At 44.4% G+C, this 24,136-nt stretch overlaps 1 protein-coding gene across 1 annotated transcript in view; it reads right to left on the bottom strand.

The window, feature by feature from the left end:
- Nucleotides 1–21,542, bottom strand: part of SORCS1 (sortilin related VPS10 domain containing receptor 1) — a 297,502-nt gene extending 275,960 nt beyond the window's left edge. Inside the window, exon 1 of the mRNA XM_054382572.1 lies at nucleotides 20,892–21,542. Within this exon, the coding sequence (XP_054238547.1) occupies nucleotides 20,892–21,542 (651 nt within the window). The remainder of the gene's footprint in view (nucleotides 1–20,891) is intronic.
- Nucleotides 21,543–24,136: the final 2,594 nt, after the last annotated feature.

Genomic DNA, 24,136 nt, shown 5'->3' with positions numbered 1-24,136 from the left:
ACGTCAGGGCTTGAAAACTGGATAATTAAAAGATTCACTTCCTAATTTGGGTAAGTAGCAAGACAACAGAACGTGTAAGTAGAAGAAAGCTACTTTACTGAGAATAATTGCAATGTTAATTTCAGTTGCTTCGAGAGCTCTTAGGGAAACTATTACCTTGGCTGTATCCAATTATTTCTTTTTTTTTTTTTTTTCCCCTTTTAGCACACCAGAGCTGCTGCATTTGTCCTACAACTTCTCATCCTAGGCTCAGGCCATTATCCTACATCCACAGCATAATTTGTCTCAACTTACATTCCCAAGGGGCTGTCTTAAAGCTTTAATGTTCCTGCTGTATTTTCTCAACTATGGCTTTGTCAGCCACAAGGGCTATTCAGTTGTTCCAGAGCCCAAGCAGTGCTGAAGATGACATTAAGAATGAAAGACAGGGTCAAGTCATTTTTAAACACTATTCTAGTTTACTTGGGTGCCCTGATTTATGCATTAGGACTGGAAAAGAATGGGAAATCCAGGCAGTCAGACACAGGATGGGGTTTTAACAGCAGAGGTGCCGTGGTCTGAAATGCAAGGTTTTCTTCCAGGAAAGCAAGAGCAGGAATCAGGCAGAAAGCATCCCTGTGGAACACGCTGCAAATGGAAACTGCAACGCCGTTCATGTTCTCTCCAGATGAAGCAGCACTCAGGACAATACCAGAGGGATCTGGCCAAAGAGCCTTTTTGCAGAAAATGGTCAGCACAGCAGCAAAACATAGGATAAAAGTCATTCTCTGCCTGGCACTTCAGGAAGAGGTTCTGTCCTAAGATACACAGACAGCAGGTCTTCTTTTGCCTATATGAATGTGTTGAGCACTTTGAAGCTGGTCCCAGTGTTCTCTGTAGTGTGAAATGCAGAACAGACATCAGGGAACAAAGAAAAAAGAAAACACAACAAAACAAAAAAAAACACCAGAAATCCAAGGAAGATCAGTAGACCTAGACAGTTAGGACTTGTGCCTTGCTACATGCAGTATTCCTCATACCACAGACATTTGCACAATTCAAACAGCTGTCCTTCAGCAAGTAGGACTACTTCATTACATGTTCCACAAGATCCAAGTCTGGAAGAGTTGAATGCTCCTGAAAGTGTTGTGAACAATCATCTCCTCTCACTAGTCTCTTCTCACTCCCACAGGCAATGCTCAGGCTGTGAAACTTAACCAGCCACATCAGCCCACAGGTATGGTCCCATGGCAGTCTCCCACCCCATTCCCTGCTCAGGCCAAGGTTTTCCCACTGCTCCCAAAAGACAGTCCTCACCCCATCCTTGCAACAGGAAGGGACAAGACCAGGTCAGGACAGTAGGAGCAATTGCTTAGATGAGCTTCATGGAATTAACTGCTGAAGAAATGGTCCTTATCCTATTCAGTGGACACTTCCATAAATTAAATCAATGCTTGCTGAGCTCTGTTCAGTCTGTCATGCTCAGAGGAAAATCAAGAGAGTTCAAAATGAACCTTTGGAAAGAATTATATATAACTAGAATAGAGGCTTTGCCAACCAGCACTAGAAAACCATCTTCACCCTCTGTCTTTGCATCTTATTAACAGGGTATTTTAATTTACCTCAATTCAGAGTTTTAGATTCATAGAATCAACCAGGTTGGAAGAGACCTCCAAGATCATCCAAGTCCAACCTATCACCCAGCCCTATCCAATCAACTAGACCATGGCACCAAGTGCCTCAATCCAGGCTTCTGTTGAACATCTCCAGTGATGGTGACTCCACCACCTCCCTGGGCAGCACATTCCAACAGGCAATCACTCTCTCTGTGAAGAACTTCCCCCTAACATCCAGCCTGTACCTTCCCTGGCACAAGTTGCAACTGTGTCCCCTCATTCTGCTGCTGGTTGCCTGGGAGAAGAGACCAACCCCCACCTGGCTACAACCTCCCTTCAGGTAGTTGTAGACAGCAATGAGGTCTCCCCTGAGCCTCCTCTTCACCAGGCTAAACACCCCCAGCTCCCTCAGCCTCTCCTCATAGGGTTTGTGTTCCAGGCCCCTCCCCAGCTTCGTTGCCCTTCTCTGGACACGTTCCAGTACCTCAACATCTCTTTTGAAGTGAGGGGCCCAGAACTGGACACAGTACTCAAAGTGTGGCCTGACCACGGCTGAGTACAGGTCCCATGGGAAGCAGGGCAAGGATTTTAATGAGCATGCTACAATTCAGGAAACTGATACACCACAAGGCACAGGGATTTTTGGGAAAACACACAAGAACTCTGCAGCAGAGCAGATAACCAAACAGGTTTCCCAAGCCTCATCTTAGATCCATAAGCACATGAACTGTCCTACCTCCATCCTGCTATAAGAGAGCTCTCCAAAATACACACATACCTGGGAATGAAATGAGATGCAAATCCCTTGCTCTACAGAACTCAAAGGTGTTCTGAAGTTAGCACAGAGGAAGGGAAGAATACTTGAGCTGCAAATGAGCAGAAAACAAGCTAATGTACAGTGTATACTGCTAGTTCTCACATGCTTGAGTCTAACCTCTGATCCACAGAGGAAAGAGCTCTAAAACATTAACCACAGACATCATGGAAGGCTCACTTCTGACAATGTGTCTTATGGGTCATTTTCCAAGGAAAAAGGGATGCAGATTTAGCCAGTGTAAAAATTAATCTGCTTCGATCGGATAAAGAAAACTAATCCCACCTACCCCCATCTTCTGTTCTGTTTTCAGAGGACACTACACAGAGGCAGCAGTAGGTTTTAAATAACCAGGTGTGTTGCTGAACCTGGGATTGTGTAGGATTTTATTCAACCAGACTGAAAGAAAAAATAATGCCAAGAGTGAGGCCAACCAGTTAGCCTAGACAAGCATAACTCCTGCAATGCCAAGTTCAGCACCAGTGCTGACCTTGATCTGATTCATATTGGATGCCAACAAGATTTTAACATTTCTTCTTTGGAGAAGATCAGTTCTCAGAGGACAGTCAAATCTGTGATATCTAAAAGGAACATCCTACTGTACACTCAGTGTCATCCACACACTCCTCAGAGTCACAGACATCCCTCCAGCAGGTTTATAAACCCTTTGGCACACAATGAGTTCACTCAAACTTCTCTCTAAGCTGTTGAAGCCCGGCTCAAGACAGATAAAACTTCAGCAGCTGCTTGTCCCCAAGTCAGGAAGGAGTTTAATGGGGAAAGAGAAGAAAAATAGGAGGGCCATGGGGAGACAGATTTGTTATATGTTACCACCCCTTTAGGGCAGTGGTCTAAATCACACATCATTGAGCAGTTGGTACATCCCAATCACAGTATCACAGAATATCAGAGGCTGCAAGGGACCTCAAGAGATCATCAGGTCCAACCCTCCTGCCAGAGCAGGATCGCTTAGGGTAGTCCACACAGGAATGCATCCAGGTGGGTTTGGAAAGTCCTCAGAGAAGGAGACTCCTGGGCAGCCTGTTCCAGTGCTCTGTCACCCTCACTGGAAAGAAGTTTCTCCTCATCTTGAGGTGGAATCTTCTAAGTTCAAGTTTGAACCCATTGTTCCTTGTCTTATCACTGTGAACCACCAAAAAGAGCCTGGCCCCCTCCACTTGACACCCACCCCTCAGATATTGATAGACATTGATCAGATCCTCTCTCAGTCTTCTCTTCTCAAGACTACACAGCCCCAGGGCTCTCAGTCTCTCTTCATAGGGGAGATGCTCAAGTCCCCTAATCATCCTCGTGGCTCTCCCTTGGATTCTCTCCAGCAGTTCTCTGTCTCTCTTGAACTGGGGAGCCCAAAACTGGACACAGTATTCCAGCTGTGGTCTCTCAAGGAAAGCTTCCAGGGTGGAGCTGAATGATCCCATCCACACCACACAAGGAGCTAGCACCAGAGACTGAGGAGATCCCTCTAGTTCCTGTCTTCAGCCTCATTTTGCATCCAGGAAGCATTAAAGTTTAGAACTGAAATATCATCACTCATTTTCTAGGCTTGAATTCTCTTTGGATTGTTGCTATTGACAGCAAACCCTGGGAGAATTATTAATTTTTACTAGTATTATTATTTTCCAGTACCGCATATAAAATAGCTCTCTAGATACAGCAAACAGATACAAGCAAATGAATGGGACCATAACTGCCTCATGTCTTTCATTTAAAAGAGACTGATTTTAGTCCTTTTGTTCAGAAACAAATTTAACAAGAATTTAGGAGCTGTGTGTTGGGGATTCAACAAAAGGTAAATAGCAGAATAGGGAAGCTTGCTATTGCTTCAAAGTGTAATGAACACAATGATGGGAGACTTGGTGGATTAAGAAAACCAAGGCTGAACTTAATACAAACGGCTTCATTGTTATCAAAGTCTCTGTGCCAGCTTTAATGATAATTCAATCGCATTGTCCATTGGGAAGAAGGTAGTTGGAGATCATTTAATGTTTTTTAATTAGCAAAATATTTCATCCTGGCTACAACTTGCCTTCTGTGTAATGGAACAGCAGTGGTGTCAATGGCAGGTTGCAGCTAGTTGTGGCTAATGTGGACAGACCTGCATCCTGCTTACGCACACGCTAGGGGAAACATTATTCAGTGACGATGGATACCATCTGCTGGAAGTCTTGTCAAGATTGCAACATGGTTCTGGTGATGTCTCCCCTTTCATAATGCATGAGATTGCTGGAGCATTTAATTTCTGATAACAGGATTGAGCTGAAAATAAGCACTTCTCTCACACACCTTAAAATAGTGATTTTTTTTTTTAATTAAAATAAAGTTAGGAGAATGCTGCGTTGGATTAAAAGGCAGGGCAAGAGTCAAGTCCTATCTAGAATGAGTCAATCAGTTCCTAACCTGAAGAACCTGACAAGGAAAGCCTGGCAACTTGATAGACATGCAGCACAAGGTACCATCCCAGACCTCCATTAAAAAGAGTCTCTTTATTCCAACAAAGAGACAGTCAAAAATATTAGACTTGCCCACTCTGATTTTTCTAATGTCAAGGCACTTACTTGGAAACCCTCTAAGAACAGCTATGAACAGCAGTGCAAAGGGCCTATGCAGTGTGAAGGCAAAGACTCCTGCCAAAATGCTGGCTAGAAAGAAGACACTTGCGGGTTAATGTGGGCTTTGACAGATCTTTGAGAGAAGCAAGCCAAGCTGTGCTTCACTTTCACAAGTTAAAGAAGGTGGAATGAATTGATGGGGGGATCTGGAAAAAGCTGCAGATCCCAATGAGGTATCTCACCAGCAACACAACAAAAAGTTGCCCCATTAGCCCAGTTGTGGTAACTGTCCACATGAGAGCTCCTCATCTTGAAATAAAGCTCAGTTTAAAAGTCTCTCAGCAGGAGAAAAGGTAAACATAGGTACATTTCACATAACCTGCAGCAAGCCAAGAGTATGTATGACAATGCCCTCACCTCTGCTCAACAGTGACAGCCTACTGCACCTCAGGTCTAAGCCTGAAGTTCAAGCTAAGCTGCAAGAATTCTGCAGCAACTGCATCATCAGCCTCAGGAGAGCTCATTTCTAAGGGTGCATGCTCAAAAGGCAAAAATGTTCCACCAGAATTCCCCAATGAGATCAGGGCAATCCCTTGTCCATATTAGCTTTTTCACAAAGATACAGGAGGGTATAAAGGTTCTCTGGTTTTGCTTACGTTATCCTTCCAAAAACATAAGCTGCTAGGCTACAGGCTTTTGTAGTCCCTGATTATTTCACCCTTTTCTGAACCCAGACAGCTACCCTCCAGCTCTAAGAACTTGTACCTCTACAAATAGCAAGGCTATTCCCTGCCAAATTCAAGAAGGTAAACAAAATACATCTCTCTGGCAAAATGTCTCCAGACCAATTTGTGTTGTTACCTACATCCCTTAAGGGGGTCTTGTTCACATATTATGGCTCTTACTCGAAACACTGAAACACAATTAAGCCAGATGCATAAGACATGACTTGCTGGCTGGCTCATGTTTGTATCTTCTTTATTATTATTGTTTTCCTTCTAAAAGCTAATTATCTAAATCACAAAAAAAAAAAATTACTAGGCTGAATTGAGCACTCACATAATTGATGCATTTGTAAACTTTGTGTTTCTGCTGCTTCTTGCTGCCTGTTCATATATCTCAGGAAGAACCAATTACCTAGACTACCTCCTGCCTAAGGAGGAGACCACTGCAATCAAGATATCAGACTCCTACATAAAGCAAACCAGAGCACTCCTTGTAACTGTTTCTGCAGTAGGGTGGCTGTATCTGCCTCCCAGATCATGGCTAACTCTGACTGTCAGTTCTCCGAGCCAGGAATCAAATATTTATCTTTAAAGCATTTTCAGTGCTGTAAAAGGAACGCTGTACAGGATTTGCAATTACCAGGGAGAAGACAACTCTTTGTTCTGCACTAGAACAACATCAGCTATCAACTCTTTCAGGTGACTCCTTCTTGGGTGGCAGTCACATACCTTAGGATCTCACCTGTCAATCTGCTCAGCAGTGAAAGGGGTCAGAACAGGGAAAAAAAGCTTTTTGGGTTTTCAAATGTTCCCTCTGCAATCTCTTCTCTCCTCATGTTACTGGCTAGTTAAGAAGTGGCTGACCTGTTGCACTTCTGACTTTTCACAGAGCCATCCTTAGCAAACCTGAGACTATTTCAGAAACAGAAAAGAAATAGTTGATACTCAAGTTACCTTCACCTTAACTTTGCAGCAGCATTTTATAGAAAGCAAGTACTGGCTCAGAAAGGAAAACACTGTACTGCCTTTGAGACTACTCACCTACTTGCCCCCTGCAGTGGCCTCACTGCCCAAAGAAGTTGTAATTCTCAGCAAAGTATTTCCATGACATCCACCATGTCACTAAGATACAGCAAAGAGGGGAGAGCTGGAAACAAAATCTCTCCAGGAGGGAGAAAGAATACAGCTTCTTCACAGGGCCATTCCCAAAAGGGAAGGTGAAAGAGGACAGAGGAGCAATAAACTTCTACACTTCCTGGGAACAAGGTGAAGTGTGACGTAGTGTCCCATGCTCCACATATTCTTACCTATTCAGTACAAAAGATGTGTCCATGATAGGGCATTAAAACCTTGTCATAATCTTGGTGCCAAACCAAAAGTCAAACAGAAATATTTCTCTCTACAGTTTTTGGCAGTATCAGAAAGCAGACAATTCTGGTCGCTATTTAAGTGTAGCAGTCACTGAAAATTATATACCCGCAAGAGGGTTTCTGATTTTGACTAAACTACATTTTCTAATGCAAAATTCTTCCAACAAATGTCTTTCCCCAAGCAGCTCTAAAAATCATGATTAATGATTTATGGCTCTCAGGGGTGTTTTCAATTTACTGATGTCATCTGTCCTTCGTAAAAACTCAACACAGAAAGTGACTAATTAAAACTGTATGTCATCTATCTTCGTTTGCCCTTATTGAGGATGCTGCATTTCACTTCCCTTACTTCACCATACCCTGTAATTCTGCAATTAAGCATTTCCATCTTCTAGCAGCTGCTACTCTGTAACATATTTCCGGAATATCTCAGTAGTTTGCTAGAAGGGCAAATTTATGAATGGGTTAAAGTTCAATTCGTATCATATCTTCCAAGTTCAGACATCAATCACACAATTTGATATATTTAAGCAGGAACACCAAACTACAGACATCTTTCCTTTTCTCTGAACTCTCTTCAGCAAAGTTCTCCATCTGTTTAATAACATGGTATGTCCTTATTTAAACAAAGTGCTTTCTATATAGAGGATTAAGTACAAGTTTCCTGACTAACACTTCATAATGAGATACTGATTCCTTTGTACTATATTCTCTGCTCCTCATAAAATTTTTCAAGGTATCTCTTTGTCCTGATTGATCACAAAAGTTTGCTTCTCACCAAAGTCCACCTTGTCAACACAAGATTTCCCAGAAATTACTCTTTCTACTTGGTCTTGCAACACATCAGTCTTAGAAAGGAATAGAGATCCTCCTTCTGCTTGCCACAAAGTGGTTCTTGGCTTCATCTAAGTAAATCCTGATTTACATGAGTGGAACAGGAGAGCAGGCACAGATTGCACATTCCTCTTCAGATGTTTCATTCTGAGATGCTGCCAGATGTAATGGAGAGATGGAAGGGATAGAGCAAAGCAGGCTATTAAATTTTCCCCTCTTTGTATGTCCATGCTTCTTTCTCCTCCAGTCTGACAGGAACACCAGTGATTTCTTAACTCTTTTTAGAAGGATCTTTGTAAAGTAGTTAGGGGCTTGTCTTTCTGTTTTCCTTTAAGGCCAACCCTCAGATATCTCACTGATAAGCCTGCCTTAAGAACCTGAATTGCACTGAGGAAAATCGCAGACGTTGACAGCAATTTTAAAAGGACACCAGCAACCATCAAAGCTGAGGTAGATAATCCAAAGCAAAAACATTTCCTGGAAGTACTTACTCTACTTAGTATCACTTTAACAGTTCAAAGAAGGATCAGAACATCTTCAGTTAAATCTGCTCTAAGAGAGAGGTGACATTTGCCTTCACTGAAGCTATATCCTACCCTCACTGATCTTTGTGGTGAAAATAAAGATGTAACAAACCTTTCAAGACAAGGCTATTTCTCTGAGGAGGGCTGAAACAGATCAGCACCAAAACATGACATGAGAACAGCAGAAATCAATTCTAATTTGGGATAGAACTAAAAGGGGAGATTGAGAAGGAAGTGGGAAGCACCAGGAACATGTGTTTCCTCCCTCCCAATCCATGCACAAATGAGACAGAGATATTGGTAGGCATATGCTATTTGCTGCACTGGATTTGTGTGTATCTGTATGTTGTGTGAATGGGAAAACCACAAAGACAAGGTTTAACACTGTAATGAGTCCTGGACAATGACAGCACCTAAATCCCCAAAAACTCTCTTACACTTTAGACCAAGAAAAAAAAAAATGGGAGAGATGTTAACCTGCTATTTTTAATCTTCAGACAAAAGGTGGCAAAACTAGCCCACATCTCTGTAATGTGGGGATGCTGCATTTTGGGTGAGCTCATCTGTAATGCTGCACAACAGCTCCTCAGCTATCTGAATAGCCTGTTGCCCACGCATCTCCTGGCCTAATGCTGAGCTGCACTACAGGGACTGAAGTCAAAAGAAGCTGATGAAAAAAGAGAAAAAGAGGAAAGCTTCCTAGAAAAGTTTCTCAGAAGTTTTAGTGTGAGAAGGAAGACAACATAGGAACCTGTGTCTTAAGGAAACTTGAATGACTAAATCCAGAAAGCCCAAATCTAGTTCTGGCCCATTCCAAGCACTCAAAAAAAAACAAACAAAAAAAACCTCCAGCTTTCATTCTCTGAGTTCCAGATGATTCTAGAAGATGTGATATCCCCTAATCTAGGCACTGTGGTCACACAGCCAAATGCACTCCCTGTCAGGGCTGAGTCTGCTCTGCATCCTTGTGCCTATACTGCTCTTGCTCACCTGCAAGGCAGGAGGAGAAGCCATAGGTGGGCCCATTAGGACCACCACCTTCACACTGAAGCTTTAATATCTTCATCTCTGTGCAAAGGGTATTCCTGCGGGCAGCCAGTCAGGAGCTGCTGGTTTGTGCAGCCACCCTTTGCCAGCACCTGCAGCATCTCATTTAACTGCTGCCTCAGCCTGTCAGAGCAGGTGAGATGAGTGTCAATGTGTCAGTGCAAGCTGCTCGTGGGCTGGCCTGTTCATCATGACAATTATTAGGGTTATGTTCCCTCCTTCATTAATGAAGAAACACATGGCTTTCCCAGCCCTACTGTCTCAAGGGCAGGCATCAGCCCTCACACATTTACACACAGATGTGTGCAGCACTGTCCTGGGTTCGTTGGGTTCCGTTGGGGTTTTTTTAGGAGTCACTCTCCAAATGTGTTGCTGTCTCCACTGCCACTGCTTGTCACATTACAATAACGATTGCTGCTTTCAGAGAAGCCACTTCAGGTTGTTTAATCATCGCTTTCCTCCACGCTGTCCATCACAGGCTGGTCGCCAAGCAACAGCATCAACAGACAGGGCTGTGGGTGGCTGGTGAGGAGAAGGAGGAGTAGGAGGATGGAGCACACCAGGGTTTGCAGAGAGGAACAACTCACGTTCCCACAGGAGAAGGCGGCACAGGAGCTGCTGAGTCTGTCTGATGGGATCTCAGCGTGCAGCATGATGAAGGTAACAGGAATTTCAGTGATTGCAGAACCAAGCATTTTGGTGAAAGGATAAAAGATGGCAGGACCCTGGCTCAAGGCACAGTAATGCAGAACTGGGTTCCTTGCTCCTGCTTTCATAGGTATCCATGGTCCAGCTTCCTCTATCACAAGTGGGATGACAGGGTCCTGACATTCTGCCTGACTCACAACCCTGGGCACAGCCTATGGTTAGAGTCAGCTGAAATCAACTACATTTATTTCTTTAACAACTTTAAAATGAGTTGTTTAGAAGCAGATGAGGAGCATCTGGAGAAAAAGGAAAGACCATGTATCAACTTACAAAAGTTGAGAATACAATGGAAGGCAAGGCTGAGCTTGTAATTTTTCATCCAAAAGATGAGCTGGAGAATGTTTTGGTTTGTTTTGTTTCATTTTGCTTTCTGGAAGATAAACACAATTAGTCATTTGTCATTGAAACAAACAGATGCAGATCTGCATCTGAGCATCTTAGCATTGCAATAGCCTAAATAGTTATTACTAAACTTGAGTGACTCTTCTGCAGAAGGTCACTGGTTCCAGGCTAAGTCCAGATCGATATAGCCCAGATCCATATTCTTCTGATCTTCAGCCCAGGCTCTATCCCTGTTACTGTATTGAGGGGAGTGTGAAAACACACACATAAATGCAATAGTGTAGTCCTTTCCTGTGGTGTGATCCTCAGCCACAATATCACCTCACGGAATAAAGTGACTTATCTAACTAGTGGCATTTCACCACAGTCCTATGCATTTTGGTATTAAGTTTAATGCATCTGCTGTTTTGCTGGTGTGTCTTTTATTTTCCTGTTTACCCTTCTCTATTTAAAAAAAATCTATTGTTTCATGTAATCAAAGTAATCTAACTTTGATTTGCAGATAACCATTACCAAAACTTAATTTTGTTTCCGATAATGATCAGTTTACAGCTTTTATCTTCTGTCTGAAGTGAAACTCGATGGAGAGCAAATTAATATTAAATAGTATATTCTTCAGCATAGAGAGATTGATTTGCACCACAAGGATGATCTTTATGCCAAAAAAAAATAATACACATAGGTAAATTCTTAAAAAAAAAAGAAAAAAAAAAAAAGAAAAAAAAAGATCCTCAAACAGTCAGTGGAATCCACTGCTGGGTCTGTTTTCATAGAATATTCACTGACAGGTACTGGCAGCATTCTTGGCTGAGGCAGGGAACATTAAGCTGTAACTAAAGGTTTATACTGACCCAGTCACACACACAGAAAGGGAGCACATGACCTCTTTCATCTACTAAAAATACAGCTTGGATTAAAAAAAAAATAAAATTCCATACAATGTCTATTCCAAATGATTAAATGAGGTCCATTCCCACATTAATGAGGAATGTCCCACTGCTTTCTGGTTCAGAAGCTGGATACTTCACCCCCACATAAAAAAAAAGAGGTGAACCTGAGAAAATCACATACTGAGCAGGGATAATTTGTGAAGAGAAAAATAAGCCTAGATTTGGTACATACAATATTTTCATTTAATTCTTTTCTCAACCTTAAATGTAGTGGGGGAGGTAAGAATGAGAGAATAGAAACATTTGGGGAAAGACGTGGAATATCTCTGCTGGGTTATCTAAACAGCCTGAGATTTTTCTAAAGAGCCTTTAACTTCCTCCTGAAAACCTGCACCAAAATGATCTGCAAGAGCTCATGGCACTGCTGCCCTTAAATAATCACCAGCAAAACTGATATCAAACCTAAGACAAAGAGGATGCAAGCACTGACACTGAGCCAGGACCTGGTGTTGTAAGGAATCAAGAGTGTCCCATGTGTAGCTAAACACCCTCACTTGAAAAATAAAACCACAGCCTTCCATGCCTTGGGAACATGCTTGCTTTGAATGCCAACTGCAAATAATCCTCTTGCATCTCCTCTCTTTCATCTCATGGTTTAACATACTTGTGCAAAGCATGGAAGGCTCTGCAAATGGGCTTTTAGGTTCCAAGAGACAGCAAGATGCAACATATATAGAGCATGGGGGACATACTGGTGGCAGTTTGAAAGCTGTCTTGGTGAATGAATGTCAGACATCTTCTCTAAACACCAGCTGTATCCATGCACTAAATGTGCTCCAGTATTTTTGCCAGCCTAGCCTGTCCAAGACTATCATTCCACCTGAGCCACTCTTTTGAGGTGGGCTTTCTCTCATCTGGGTTATCTCAGTTTTCCCCCAGGAAAAGAGAAATCACAAGGCCTGTGACTCCTTTCACCTGCAGAGGCAGTTCTGCCCTGAACCTCAGCACAGGGAGAGTGCCAGAGGCCTTGCCCCAGCACAGGCTGCTTATGCTGGAGGCACTGACATCCTTCCTTAGCAGTAGATACAGGTCCAGCTTCCTACATTCTTTTACTACACTGCCTAAATCATCATCTCTTTCGTCAGCTTTCACCCTGCCATTCACCCCAGGTCAGGGACACCTCAGCACAGCCTACCCTGAGCTGTGCCTCCAGCATGGCAGAACATGGGGGAGAAGTTCAGAGGCAGTTTTGAGTCCTGGTATGCTATCATGGAAGAACTCACTCCCATATTTAGGGACATGATGTGAGGTTAAATTAAGCTCTTGGAGACCCTCTAAAAGACAGGAATTACATTTTAGGACATATCTTAAAATACCCTGTTCCTTCTCAAAGTATTTTCCTTTTATATTCCCAAAGGAGAGAGAAGTGCAGTACCAAGTAAAAGTGTTACTGTGTTACCAGCACTGAGAATTAGGGATTAAGGGCTCTTATGTTAACTGTTGTTTGATTTAAGAGACAGAAAAAAAAATAAAAATTGCAAGTGGCACAAAAATCATTTTACTACATCAACTTCTGTATGCATTTAAAATTCCAAAATAATTAGTCTATCACCCAATGCTGCCATTTGAATTGGAATCAAGGCCCATTTTCATTTAACACAGAATGTCAATTAGAGCTGTGGGAGTCATTGATTCCTTGGTTTGCTGGCCAGAGAAAGAAAAATGAGAGAAAAGAAGTGCCTTGTGTCAGTCTGGTCTTTTTTTCTCCTTCTACAAAATGAAAACCCGAATGTAGTTTCAGTTCTGGATGAACAGGATCCAGTACACACAGCTCTTATGACACTAGAAGGTAAATACAGTTTAAGATGCTTGACCATTCCCAAGCTGGGGCATCTGGTAGGAGGCAGGACCCACAGGACACCCTTGGCCTGCAAAGCAGCAGTTAGAGGCAACACCATCTCAAATGTCACTAGATATGAAACACTGAGACAGGAACACTGAGACAAATGTTTGGGGCTTATTTCTCAGAAGCCTTGGAATCAACAGGAAATAAGTGTGAACAAGCTCTGGTGAAGCTACAACAGTGGAAGAGGTCTTTGATGGGGCAGTTTCCCTCACCTTGCTGGAGCTCTGCACAATGTGTCAGTTGCATTCAGCGTGGCCCATAAGACACAAGATTGCCCAAAGCCAATGCTAATCATGCAGCCCTTCACATGGAAAGACATGGATTAGAGTGGGAGACAGGAAAATATGGAACCTGGACAGGCTGGAGCAACGGGCTGAGGCCATTTGTGTGAGATTCAGTGAGGCCAAGGGCCAGATCCTGCACTTTGGTCATAACAACCCCATGCAACGTCACACGCTTGGGGCCGAGTGGCTGGAAAAGCTGCCTGGCAGAGAAAGACCTGAGGGTGTTGAATAACAGCCAATGAATATGAACCAGCAGTGTGCCCAGGTGGCCAAGAAGGCCAACAGCATCCTGGCAGTGTGACATGTATGACCAGGGTAGTGAATATCCCCCTGTAGTCAGCACCAGTGAGGTCACGCTTCAAGCACTGTGTTTAGTTTTGGGGCCCACACTATAAGACATTGAGGTGCTGGAGCAAGTCCAGAGAAGGGCAGCAAAGCTGGTGAGGAGTCTGGAAAATGAGTCTTAGGAGGAGCAGTTGAAGGAGATGGAGTTGTTTAGCCTGGAGGAGGCTGAGAGGAGACCTTCTCACTCTCTATACCTTCCTGAAAGAATGTTAGAGCGAAGTGGGTGTTGGTCTCTTCTCCCTAGTAACGTGATGGGACAAGAGGAAATGGCCCCAAGTTGCACCAGGAGAGGTTCAGATTGAGTATTGGAAGAAGCTCCTTCACTGAAAGAGTTATCAGTTAATGGACTACGGCTCCCCAGGGAGGTGATTGAATCATCCCTCCCTGGAGGTGTTTAAAAGATGCAGAGATGTGGTGCTAAGGGACATGGTTTAGCACCAGACTTGGCAGAGTTAATGGTGAGACTCAATGATCTTATAAGGTCTTTTCCAACCAAAACGATTCTATGAATCTACTCTAACCTTCCCAGAATGAATTGAGGACTTCTGACATCCTTGGTCCCCTCTCTGGACAGACCTCATTATGACTGCCAGGTCAAGGTCTTACTTGAAATCAGGAAGAAAGGAAGAAAACCCTTTTCTGTGATAAACTACAGTACTAAGTAGATTGAAAACTATAACCCTATTGCTTTTTGCAGTTTACAGCCTCTCAATATTGCATGAATGCCAGTTGCAACTGTCAGAGCTCTTCCATTATTCTCCTTAATCTCCCTTCGTGATGGGATTTGCATATCCCACCTGTCAGTCCCTGCAGAAGCTCCTCACTATCTCCCAAACTCTTTTACAGAGACCAGATTCACACAGCGACAAGCCTTTCTTCTAGTCCTCACAGATTCTCTTTCACTCACTGCTTTATCTCAGTTCATGCCTATTCTTATTAACAATGTCCCATGTATCCTATTTTGTATTCTGTATGTGAAAAATCCAGTCAAGAAATGTAAGAAACGTATCTAGAGATGGACTGCCACACAGAAGAAAGAAATACTATGACTACTGAGTCATTTTTGCCAAATCAAACACAAGCACACACAGAAAAAAAACAAACAAACCAAAACAAAAAAAAAAAAAAAACCAAACCAAAACCCACCTTAAAATCTTCTGCTTCTGCTTAAAAAAATAACATCCTACCCAAAGTCACAGAAAATTTTGGGGTGTTTTCCTTCACTGAAGGTTTGTTTTTATAGGAGGTTTCATATCTAGAATGACTGTGAAATTTTTATTATTTATACAGTAGTAAATCTAGTTTGGAGGAAAAAAAATGAAATGGGGGACTTCTAGAAATCTTCTCATTTGAATTTCTTTTTTTTTTTCTGGTTTAGTCCCCATTTTTGTTTCCTCACTTTTTATGCAGCCCTTCCTAAATACATTCTCATAAACTCCAGCAAGAGATTAGCCTGTAACCAGTCTCAGCATCTGGTGCATTATACTATTAATACTGTTATATACTGTTGTAATATGTAAGCAATACACACTATGTCTCACTGAAATATTTTCATGCAGGCGTCCTCCTCAGATGAATCTCTTTGGGGACCTGTTTCATGCACCCTAGGAACCAATCTAAATGCAAAGTGGCTGACAGTGGGGTCATTCCTCACCCTGGGCCTCACTGTGCATCTGGCTGCAGGCTTCACATCCATATTCATTTCCTTAAAACTCCTCCTTTATAATCATGCAAGTGCCATGGGTGGAAGGGAGCAATGGGTTATCACAGTGTCATACAGCATGGTCCTGTGAGTGACTGGCATTATGTTGGCAGATTCCTCATTCATGCCTGGATGCCAAATCATTGGAGCCACAGCTCTGGCAGTAAGGGAAGGACAAAGGGTACCAACTAGAACCTGCTGCATGAAGACAGCATCTGAGCAACGAAGTCTCAGAGCGAGAAGTTGTGAAAAGCTACATTTTGATTGTGATCCTCCTCCCTTTTGGCCTGAACAGAAGAACACTGAAAATCTGAGATACTTTTGCCTTGCCTCTACAGTAAAAGGGAATGCATTCATTATCGTCTGCATGGAATTGTGGTCATCACAAGCAAAAATCTGATTCAAATTCAAGCTCTCAGGAACCTGACTCCTAAAAATTCACAGTTCACTTTCCACAATCTGTCTTACAAGCAGATACAGGAAGAACAGTGCTTGCTTGATTTAGCAAACCAGAGGCTGAAAAGGAATATGATCACTGCCTGGAAAATAATTCCAGGGGGCGTTAAGTGCCTGCGAGGGGAAGTAACTTTAATTAAAAGGCACATGCACAAATGAAAGTGAAAAATAAAAAAATCCTCTAAATTGCCCAGTGGCAATGTTAGAACAGACATAAGACAGAAATGTCTAAGAACCAGAAGAATAAGGCTATCCAGAAAGGAAGAAGGCAACAGGAGTTTTTGAGATGTAGTTTGATCAGTTTGTAGCTGTAGGATGCAGTACCTGTTGCAGCTACTCTAGGGCCTTACCTCTTCCCAATTTGTCCTGTCAGCAATAGGAAGTAAAACCTTGTGAGTAATACCCAATGTAGAGTTTCATCTTACCTAAATGCTCTCCCACAAGAGACCTAACTTCTGTTCTAGTGTCATCACCTGACAACAGCAATGATGACCTTCCTCCTGCACTGGACCCATCAGCTGTTCTGATTTTCTACTGTGGATGGAATGAAAAACTTGTGTGGCATGGTTGTTTTGCATCTGGTCCGGACTCCATCCACATCAGTTTGTAGAGGGTCTTCTCTGGTGGAAGACCTATGAGAAGCCCAGCTTTGTCTCTCCATGCAATGGTTTGAACCATTTGTTTAACTGTGTAGTGACAAAGTAAAAGGTAGTCCCCGGGTATATAACAGGGCACACGCTTCAACTCTTTACACCAAAATCCAGCACTCTGTCCAGTGCCAGTCAACAGGAAACTGCCATATTAAGCAAATGTGAAACTCATGCTGCTTTCCTTCACAGCACTGCACTACAGCACAAGCCACAGCATCAAGGTTTTGGCTCAGCATCCCTTATCTTCTACATCCTCCAATTTTTTTTCCTCCTTACCCAGAGTACTTTCACATGTAAGGCACTGATCTCACTAACCCAGCCTAGGACAGCAGCAGTCTTGGTTTCTTGTAAATTCTGAGAACCATCTGTATCCCAAAAGCTCACAATGGATGTCTCCTAGAGATTTGCTTCTTTCCATTAAAACCAAGTGTGTCTTTTAGCTCCACCCACAAATCTCTGTTTTCTTTCAGTCTCTAGCATAGCATTGAAAGAGCTTTGTGGACTCCAACTCTACAGTGTTTGGAAATACCATCTCTGGAAGCATGTTTGGTATCTCTGCAAGCTAGGAAACCTGACAACTTCCACATCAATGATGAAATTTCTCAGTGGTGCAAAGAGCAAGGAGGTATTCCTTGTGCGTCCTGTAGCAGCGTTTTGGGGAAGATTTTATCTCAAGGGATATTTTATTCCAATTTCTACAGAAGCCAGTGGAAAGACTCCCATGATCTATCAATTGCAGGTAAATTAAGCAATACCAGGACCCATGCACAGACTCAACAGACTATACTCCTATTATATTATCAAAGTGGTTCCAGACTGGGTACTGCCATGGGCCACTTAACACCTTCCTGGATCATTCCCAGACAGTCTGAGACTTAATGCAAGCCAAAGACCATTTCCAGGACCCAATTTAACTGCAGCTGCTCTTCCCTGTTTTGCAGGCTCAAATAGCTCAGGATTGTGGAGATGCCAGACAGCCTTGTGTGGTCTCACTCACTTCCACTAGTCAGAAGAAGCCCCAGGCCCACCTGTATCTTAATACAACACTGCATACACTCCCAGTTTCATCCTCATCAGTCATCTGGCAATCCAGGCTCCTTATGCTCTCATCTGGGGAGCCCTTGCTGACTGCACCAGTGAAAAAGCCAAGGTAGATATGAGGGATTAGTGCTCATGTGAAGCATGTCCCTACAGGTGTGAGCTACTCACACTCCAGATGTCTCATACAGGTATTGTGCTGGGAGGGTAAGCTGTCCAGGAAGCATCTAAAGCTATTGATGTGCTAAAATGATCCCTGATCTAAGACAATTTATGTTGGTAGAGTTATAGTTGCATAATTTGGACTATTATTTCTTATTATTATATCTGTGGCTGAGCATAGAGCAAGTCCATCCTTTGAGGAGCAGAATGCCATCAGTTAGATGCTATGCACTCTCAACGTGAAGTCACAGCCAAGCCTGACAGAAACTGTAAACACTGAGAACAATCCCTACAGAAATAAGGAGTTATTTCAGAGGTCCCTTTTTCTCCATCAGAAGCATCACAATTATATCAAAAGCACTACCAAAACAAGGATACAGGGAAGCACACTGAGGCTGGCAGAATCAAGTACATTGCAATTCAACAACTTGGCGGTGACAGCACTTTCATTTTTCAGCTTTTCCCTCTAAAGAGATCTCACATATTTGGAGCTCTGTTTTGTATTTTTCCTGTACTCACACCAATACTGCAAACATCTTCACAATGCCCCTGTGCCTGAGTGAAAGGCAAAAGCTGTTTCACAGCATCACTCACAGAGCACATAAGAATGGAAATATTAAGAGGTATGTTGCACCCCTCAGCCACAGCAGGGAAACACAGGCAGGAAGCTGACAGCTACTGCTGCTGGAGTGCAGCCAGGGCACTGGGGTTACACAGCATCCCTCCCAAGCAGCACCATGGGATCCTCTGCAACCCTTGTGCAAGCAGAACTACGTATGTTGTACCCTAAAGGAAACATTCCACCCCAACCTCCTCCCACTCTCAGTTCCTTCACAGATGAGTGCCCAAAACCTCCATACAAAGACATTGGGTCAGTGCCACTTCAGACCACCTACTGAAAACACAACATTGCTACAGCTGAGTCCAGACAAGCCTGTCATGAACAAAACTCCCACTGGGGCCCAGCTCCATTTAGTGTTGTGAGGGGAGTGCAATCATAGCACAAGATAGCACAACACTGCCAGAGCCACGCAGCAGCAAGTTGGGATCATAATCTCCCTGTATGCAAAGCAACCTGCAGCTCTTTGGGAAGGACGCACAGCTCCCTGAAAACATTTGTACACCAATGCATTCAGAAAGTAAACCAGTCCCTGGCATTAGTAGTCCACATTACCACAGTGGTCAGAAACACATCTCTGTATATGTACAATTAAGCACATTTAGATATAGATAACTATTATATATAAAAAGAGTTATAGTAACAATATATGTGTCTTCATAAACATACAGATGAAACATAACCACAGTGACAAGAGAGAGAACAGGGATGCCTGCTAGATGGCTTTTTATACCAGAAGCTTTTTCTTAGCAAACGGGTCACTTCAAACCAGTGTCAGCCTCAATTCAACTCGTATGAGCAGACCTGCATTCCTACAAGGCAGCTTCTGTTTGCACAACTACTTAAGAGACAGGCTAGCTGAGTTGTGAAGAAAGGGGAAAGTCCTTCAAATCAGAGATGACAAGTATTCCACTGTCAATTAATTGATTAAAAAGTTCCTGATGAGACCATAAAACCATGTCCCAGTTAACTAGGGCTGAACTCCATAGTGAAATTGCTCATGACATCTGCTCTAATTCTAAATCAGGTAGCTGTGATATACCTCAATACAATCTACACCAAAAGAAATTAATTATTAGACCATTATTTCAAAATGCTACCAGGCTCCTAGCACTAAAAGCTGTAAGGGAGGCCAAGAATCTCTGCCAAGCAGCCAGGAACCTTCTGGCATTACAGCTGCAGGCAGTTTAGAGGAGAAGACCCTGAGTCCCCCTTTCTCCTGGGAAGTTGTATGGGCAATGACCATGCAATGCCATAATCTCTCTATTCTGTTAGCTGTCTCTAAGAGGCAAAATGACAGAAGTTGGAGCATTCAGACAGAACAGTCCCCCCGCTTCTGCTAGACCAGAATGAGAGTTAAAGGCAGGCTGGAAACATGCCAGGCAACTCACCCTGCCTTCCCCAGAATTCAGGCCTCAACCCTCCAGCTCCAGAGGCTGCAGGGATACAAGGCTCAAGTTAGCTTGATAACTTTGATGCTACAGCTATTGCTCCACCCTGGAAACCAGTCATCTACTTCTCCCTCAGCTATTACCCTGCCTGGCTTGTCAGAGCTGCTCTGCTGGTACTCCCGAGAAAGGCTCACGTTACGGGGAAGAGACAAGAATTCATTTTAACACCTTGGTGACAAGATGCTTTTTAAAAAGCAGCTTTATCCCTTCCAGTTGAACCCCCTTGGAGATGAAGTCCCTAAGCCCTACAGCATCTCCCCATCAGCAGCAGAGCTTGGAAACGAATCCTTAGCTGACGTGGGCCCCGAGGGCTGGGAGGAGGAGCGCAAGAGGGGCTTCCCCAGACCTTGCTTACAGCTGAGTCTCCCGCGGGGGTTACCCTGAGAGAACGACAGGGTTCAAGGGCGACATTCGCCAAGTCTGACCACTCCCCTCCCCGCTGCAGTCTGTAGCAGTGGTTTATCCTTCAGTGCCTCCAGGGTGAAGAAGGGCGTTGGAGAGGACTGTGCTCAGCGGGCGAGCGGCGGAAAGTTTTTTTGCTCCAAAAGAATGGCCCTTTTGAAGCACTTCTGCCCCACTGCACACTGCTAAGCGAAGCCAATCCCCGGCACCCGGAGGCGCAAAATCCCCCTTCGAAGAAGAAAAAATCCAGCATCCCCCAACCCCCTATCCCACTCTGCCTCCCTCCCTCCCTCTCCCTTCCCTCCCCTCTCTCTCCCCCCCCCCCCCCCCAAAAAAAAAAAAAACCCCAAACCAAAACAAGGAAAACAAGGACGCAGGACATTTTTTTTTCAAAAGGGGGAATAAAGGACAAAAGCAACCCCGCACCCCGCAGGCTCCCCGCGGCGGCGGTACTCACGCTGCTGTTGTGCCCTGACCAGTGCACCATGGCTTGGTTGTGTGCCGAGTCACCGGCGAGGGCGAATGTGGTGCTGCCCAGCCGCAGCTCCTCCAGCCCGAAGCGGGCGGCGCCGGTGTCCCCCGGCTCCCGCCCCGCGCCGCCGCCCGGCCCCGCGGCGCCCCGCGGGCTGCGGCCCCTCCGTCGCCGCCGCCGGCCCGACCACGGCCGGCCGCCCGCCGGGGTGAGACCCTGGCCCCGGAGAGGTTGGTCCTCAGCAGAAGCCGCGGCTGCGGCTCGGGGCCATCTCTCCCCGGCCACTTTCTCCGGTTCCTTCGTTAGTCGCGGAGTCTCCCAGGCGCTGAATTTCGTCCCGGCGGGAGCAGAGGTGAGGGTCGCCTCCAGCCTAGCATCCTCCGCCTCCATCCCGGCCCTTTGCCCTCTCTCACCTCCCTTCTCCCCGGGGAACCTCCTCTGCTCCTTTTCTCCTCTGTCGGTCCTCAAATGCATTAATAATCCCTGCTGCGGATGTTGCTGCTGCGGCTTCACCTGGGAATGGCAGGATCTGCAAGTTATTTCTGCACCGGTAAAGCCAAAAGTGAAGAGGAAAAGCCATGTCCAGTACAGGAGAACAACGTGCCAGGCTGGGTACCAGCCAGCAACTTTTTCCATCGCTGTTGACTGCTGGTGAGTCCGAGGGAGAAAGAGCAGGAGCGAGAGAGCAGGAGCGAGAGCAGGGTGCTGCCGATTTACCCGCCGCGGGGAAAACACAGCGAGAACTCCAGAAAGTTTCAGACTCTGCTGTACTGGATGAAGCCCGAGGATAGGGGAAATTGCTTTCTTCCCCCCTTGTTTTCTTTTCCTTCTTTTGCACTTTCCCCTTTTTGTTTTTTCTTTCTTTTTTCTTTTTCCCCCCTTCCTCTTTTTTTTTTTTTTTTTTTTGCCTCCCCAAGACTGGCGTTGCTGATCAGGCTTTTGATGGAAGGCAAAGCCACAACCACACGGGGGAGGAGCTGAATTGAAATCAGAGAGAGAGAGAGGGAGAGAGGAGCAAATGCTGGCTGTGACTTCTGCCGGCTGCCTCTCTGGAAGTCACCGCTCGCTCCCCTCCCGCTCGCTCTCTCCCCGCTCGCTCTCACTTCGCCGCTTCTGCATCACACTCCGCCCGGCTGCCCCGCCTGTGGTTCCTGAGGGACAGGTTACTCACTCCCCCTCTCTCCCACACACACCACGCATACGCACTCCTAGGAGGACGTACCCCAACTTTAAAATCATCTGATTCTTTCCTCCCCCGCACTTCTTAGCAGTTCAAGCCCCTAAAACTGGCTCCCCAATACGCTAAACCCACCCCACACGAACTGGAAGCAAACGTGCAAAGTGAAGGGGCAATGCATACATACACGTGTGTATAGTCTTTCCAGAGGAACTGTTTTAATTCGATTACTTAAGCGGCCTTAAATGTCTGAGCAGGCTTTGAAATGTCCCTTTCTTTCTCTCACCCCATGACTGATGTACTGCAGTTGCTGGGAATAGGCACCTGTGCTTGGTTTCACAGAGGGAAAGTCACATTTCTTCTCTTCCCTTTTCTGCCTTTGCTTCCTCTACCAACATTCTTACAGTAGTTGCCGATGTTCAGATAAACCACTCAGGCATAGCAGAAATGTGCTCACATAAACTCTGGTGCAGGCAGGGACAAGATTTTGGAAATTAAATGATAGCAGTTGGTGGTGAGAGTGGGGGAGAGAGATTCCCCACTACTGATTTACCAGCAGGAAAATACCCTCTCTGCTCTAGCTGTCTTGCTCACATTTTCACGACAAGCGATTTCTCCTCTCCGAGCTGTGCTGCTTTCTTTCTAGGTCTCTTTCCAGGGGAGCAGTCACTACTGGTGGTCAGAGGAGATCACCAAACCCTGACTGCTGAGGTTGGTGTCCACTGACCACAGGAGGTACTGGTCCTGTACTGCAGGCAGCACCACTGTTGACTAAGCCCATGCAGCAGGACATTGGCCTGAGCTTTAAGAGGCACTTGCAAATGCCCACGTGCTTTAGGACTGGAGGGAATTAAAAGCTCTTCCACTGGAATTTTATTCCACCTCCATCTGCCTACTCTCATTTGATTTCCAAGAAGGTTTATTTTTTAATTAATGTTTTTAATGTTTCCTTCCTGGCATGGAAGACTTTCTCATCTTTTTTGACAGGGCATTTCAAAAAGAGATTTACAGATTTGTTCCACATTGTTCTGGTGATTTTACTCAAAATTCTCACTGGTGACATATCTTGGGATATTAGCACAGGACCACAGGCAAAGGAAGGCCCACAGTAATTGAATCTGGTCAGAACTTTATCCTGCTTACAGCAATGATGGAATGTCTCCAATGTAACCACAGCTAAATCTGCTGTAAACCAATGAACTGCATACCTGTTTTCATATCTCTAGCTAAATGGTTACTATTAGTTACACCCTGTTTGTAATAATAATTAACATTTTACACTTAACTCAATTGCATTACTATGCTCCAAGCTCTTCACAAAGGCCAGTGAATTTTATTCTTGTATAAATGGGCGAAACAGAGTCACAGTGCAGTCAGCAAAGCACCAAGGGTTGGAGATGGAGTTGCCTTGTTATAAACTCAATTCTTTGTCTTCTGTACAACAAAAATGATCAGATAGATCTATCCCATAAGATGCACTAAAGAGTGTTACCTTCCTGGGACAGGTCTCTTAAGAGGCTTCAATCTAAAGGGATAAGTAGAGGAGATAGATAAAGAACATGGAATAAGGAAACCAGTAAGAGGCCAAAGTATATTTCTCCTGTGATTGTAATAGAGATTTGCATGCCAATGAGTGACTAAGGCTGATGAGAGAAACAATCCAGCTGTCTCATTTAGGCAGATGATTATCTCTGGACTGTGATGAGTGACCAGTGAGAGGTATGGATATGCCTAGTATCACAGAATCACAGAAACATTCTGGTTGGAAAGCAGTGGGGACAGTGGGAAAAGACCATCAGGATAACCGAGTCCAACCCAGAACCCTACCCTACAAGGTTCACCCCTAACCATATCCCCAAGCACCACATCCAAACCACCTTTAAACACATTGGTGACTCAACCTGGGCAGCACATGCTAATGCCTAACCACTCTTGCTGTGAAAAACTTTTTCCTGATGTCCAGTCTAAACCTACCCAGTTGTAGCTTGAGGCCATTCCCTCTTGTTCTATCACTAATTACCTGTGAGAAGAGACCAGCACCAGCCTCTCTCTA

Source organism: Indicator indicator, chromosome 7 (genome assembly GCF_027791375.1).
Source record: "Indicator indicator isolate 239-I01 chromosome 7, UM_Iind_1.1, whole genome shotgun sequence".
NCBI lineage: Eukaryota > Metazoa > Chordata > Aves > Piciformes > Indicatoridae > Indicator > Indicator indicator.
This window is presented reverse-complemented; position numbering and strand designations above follow the sequence as displayed.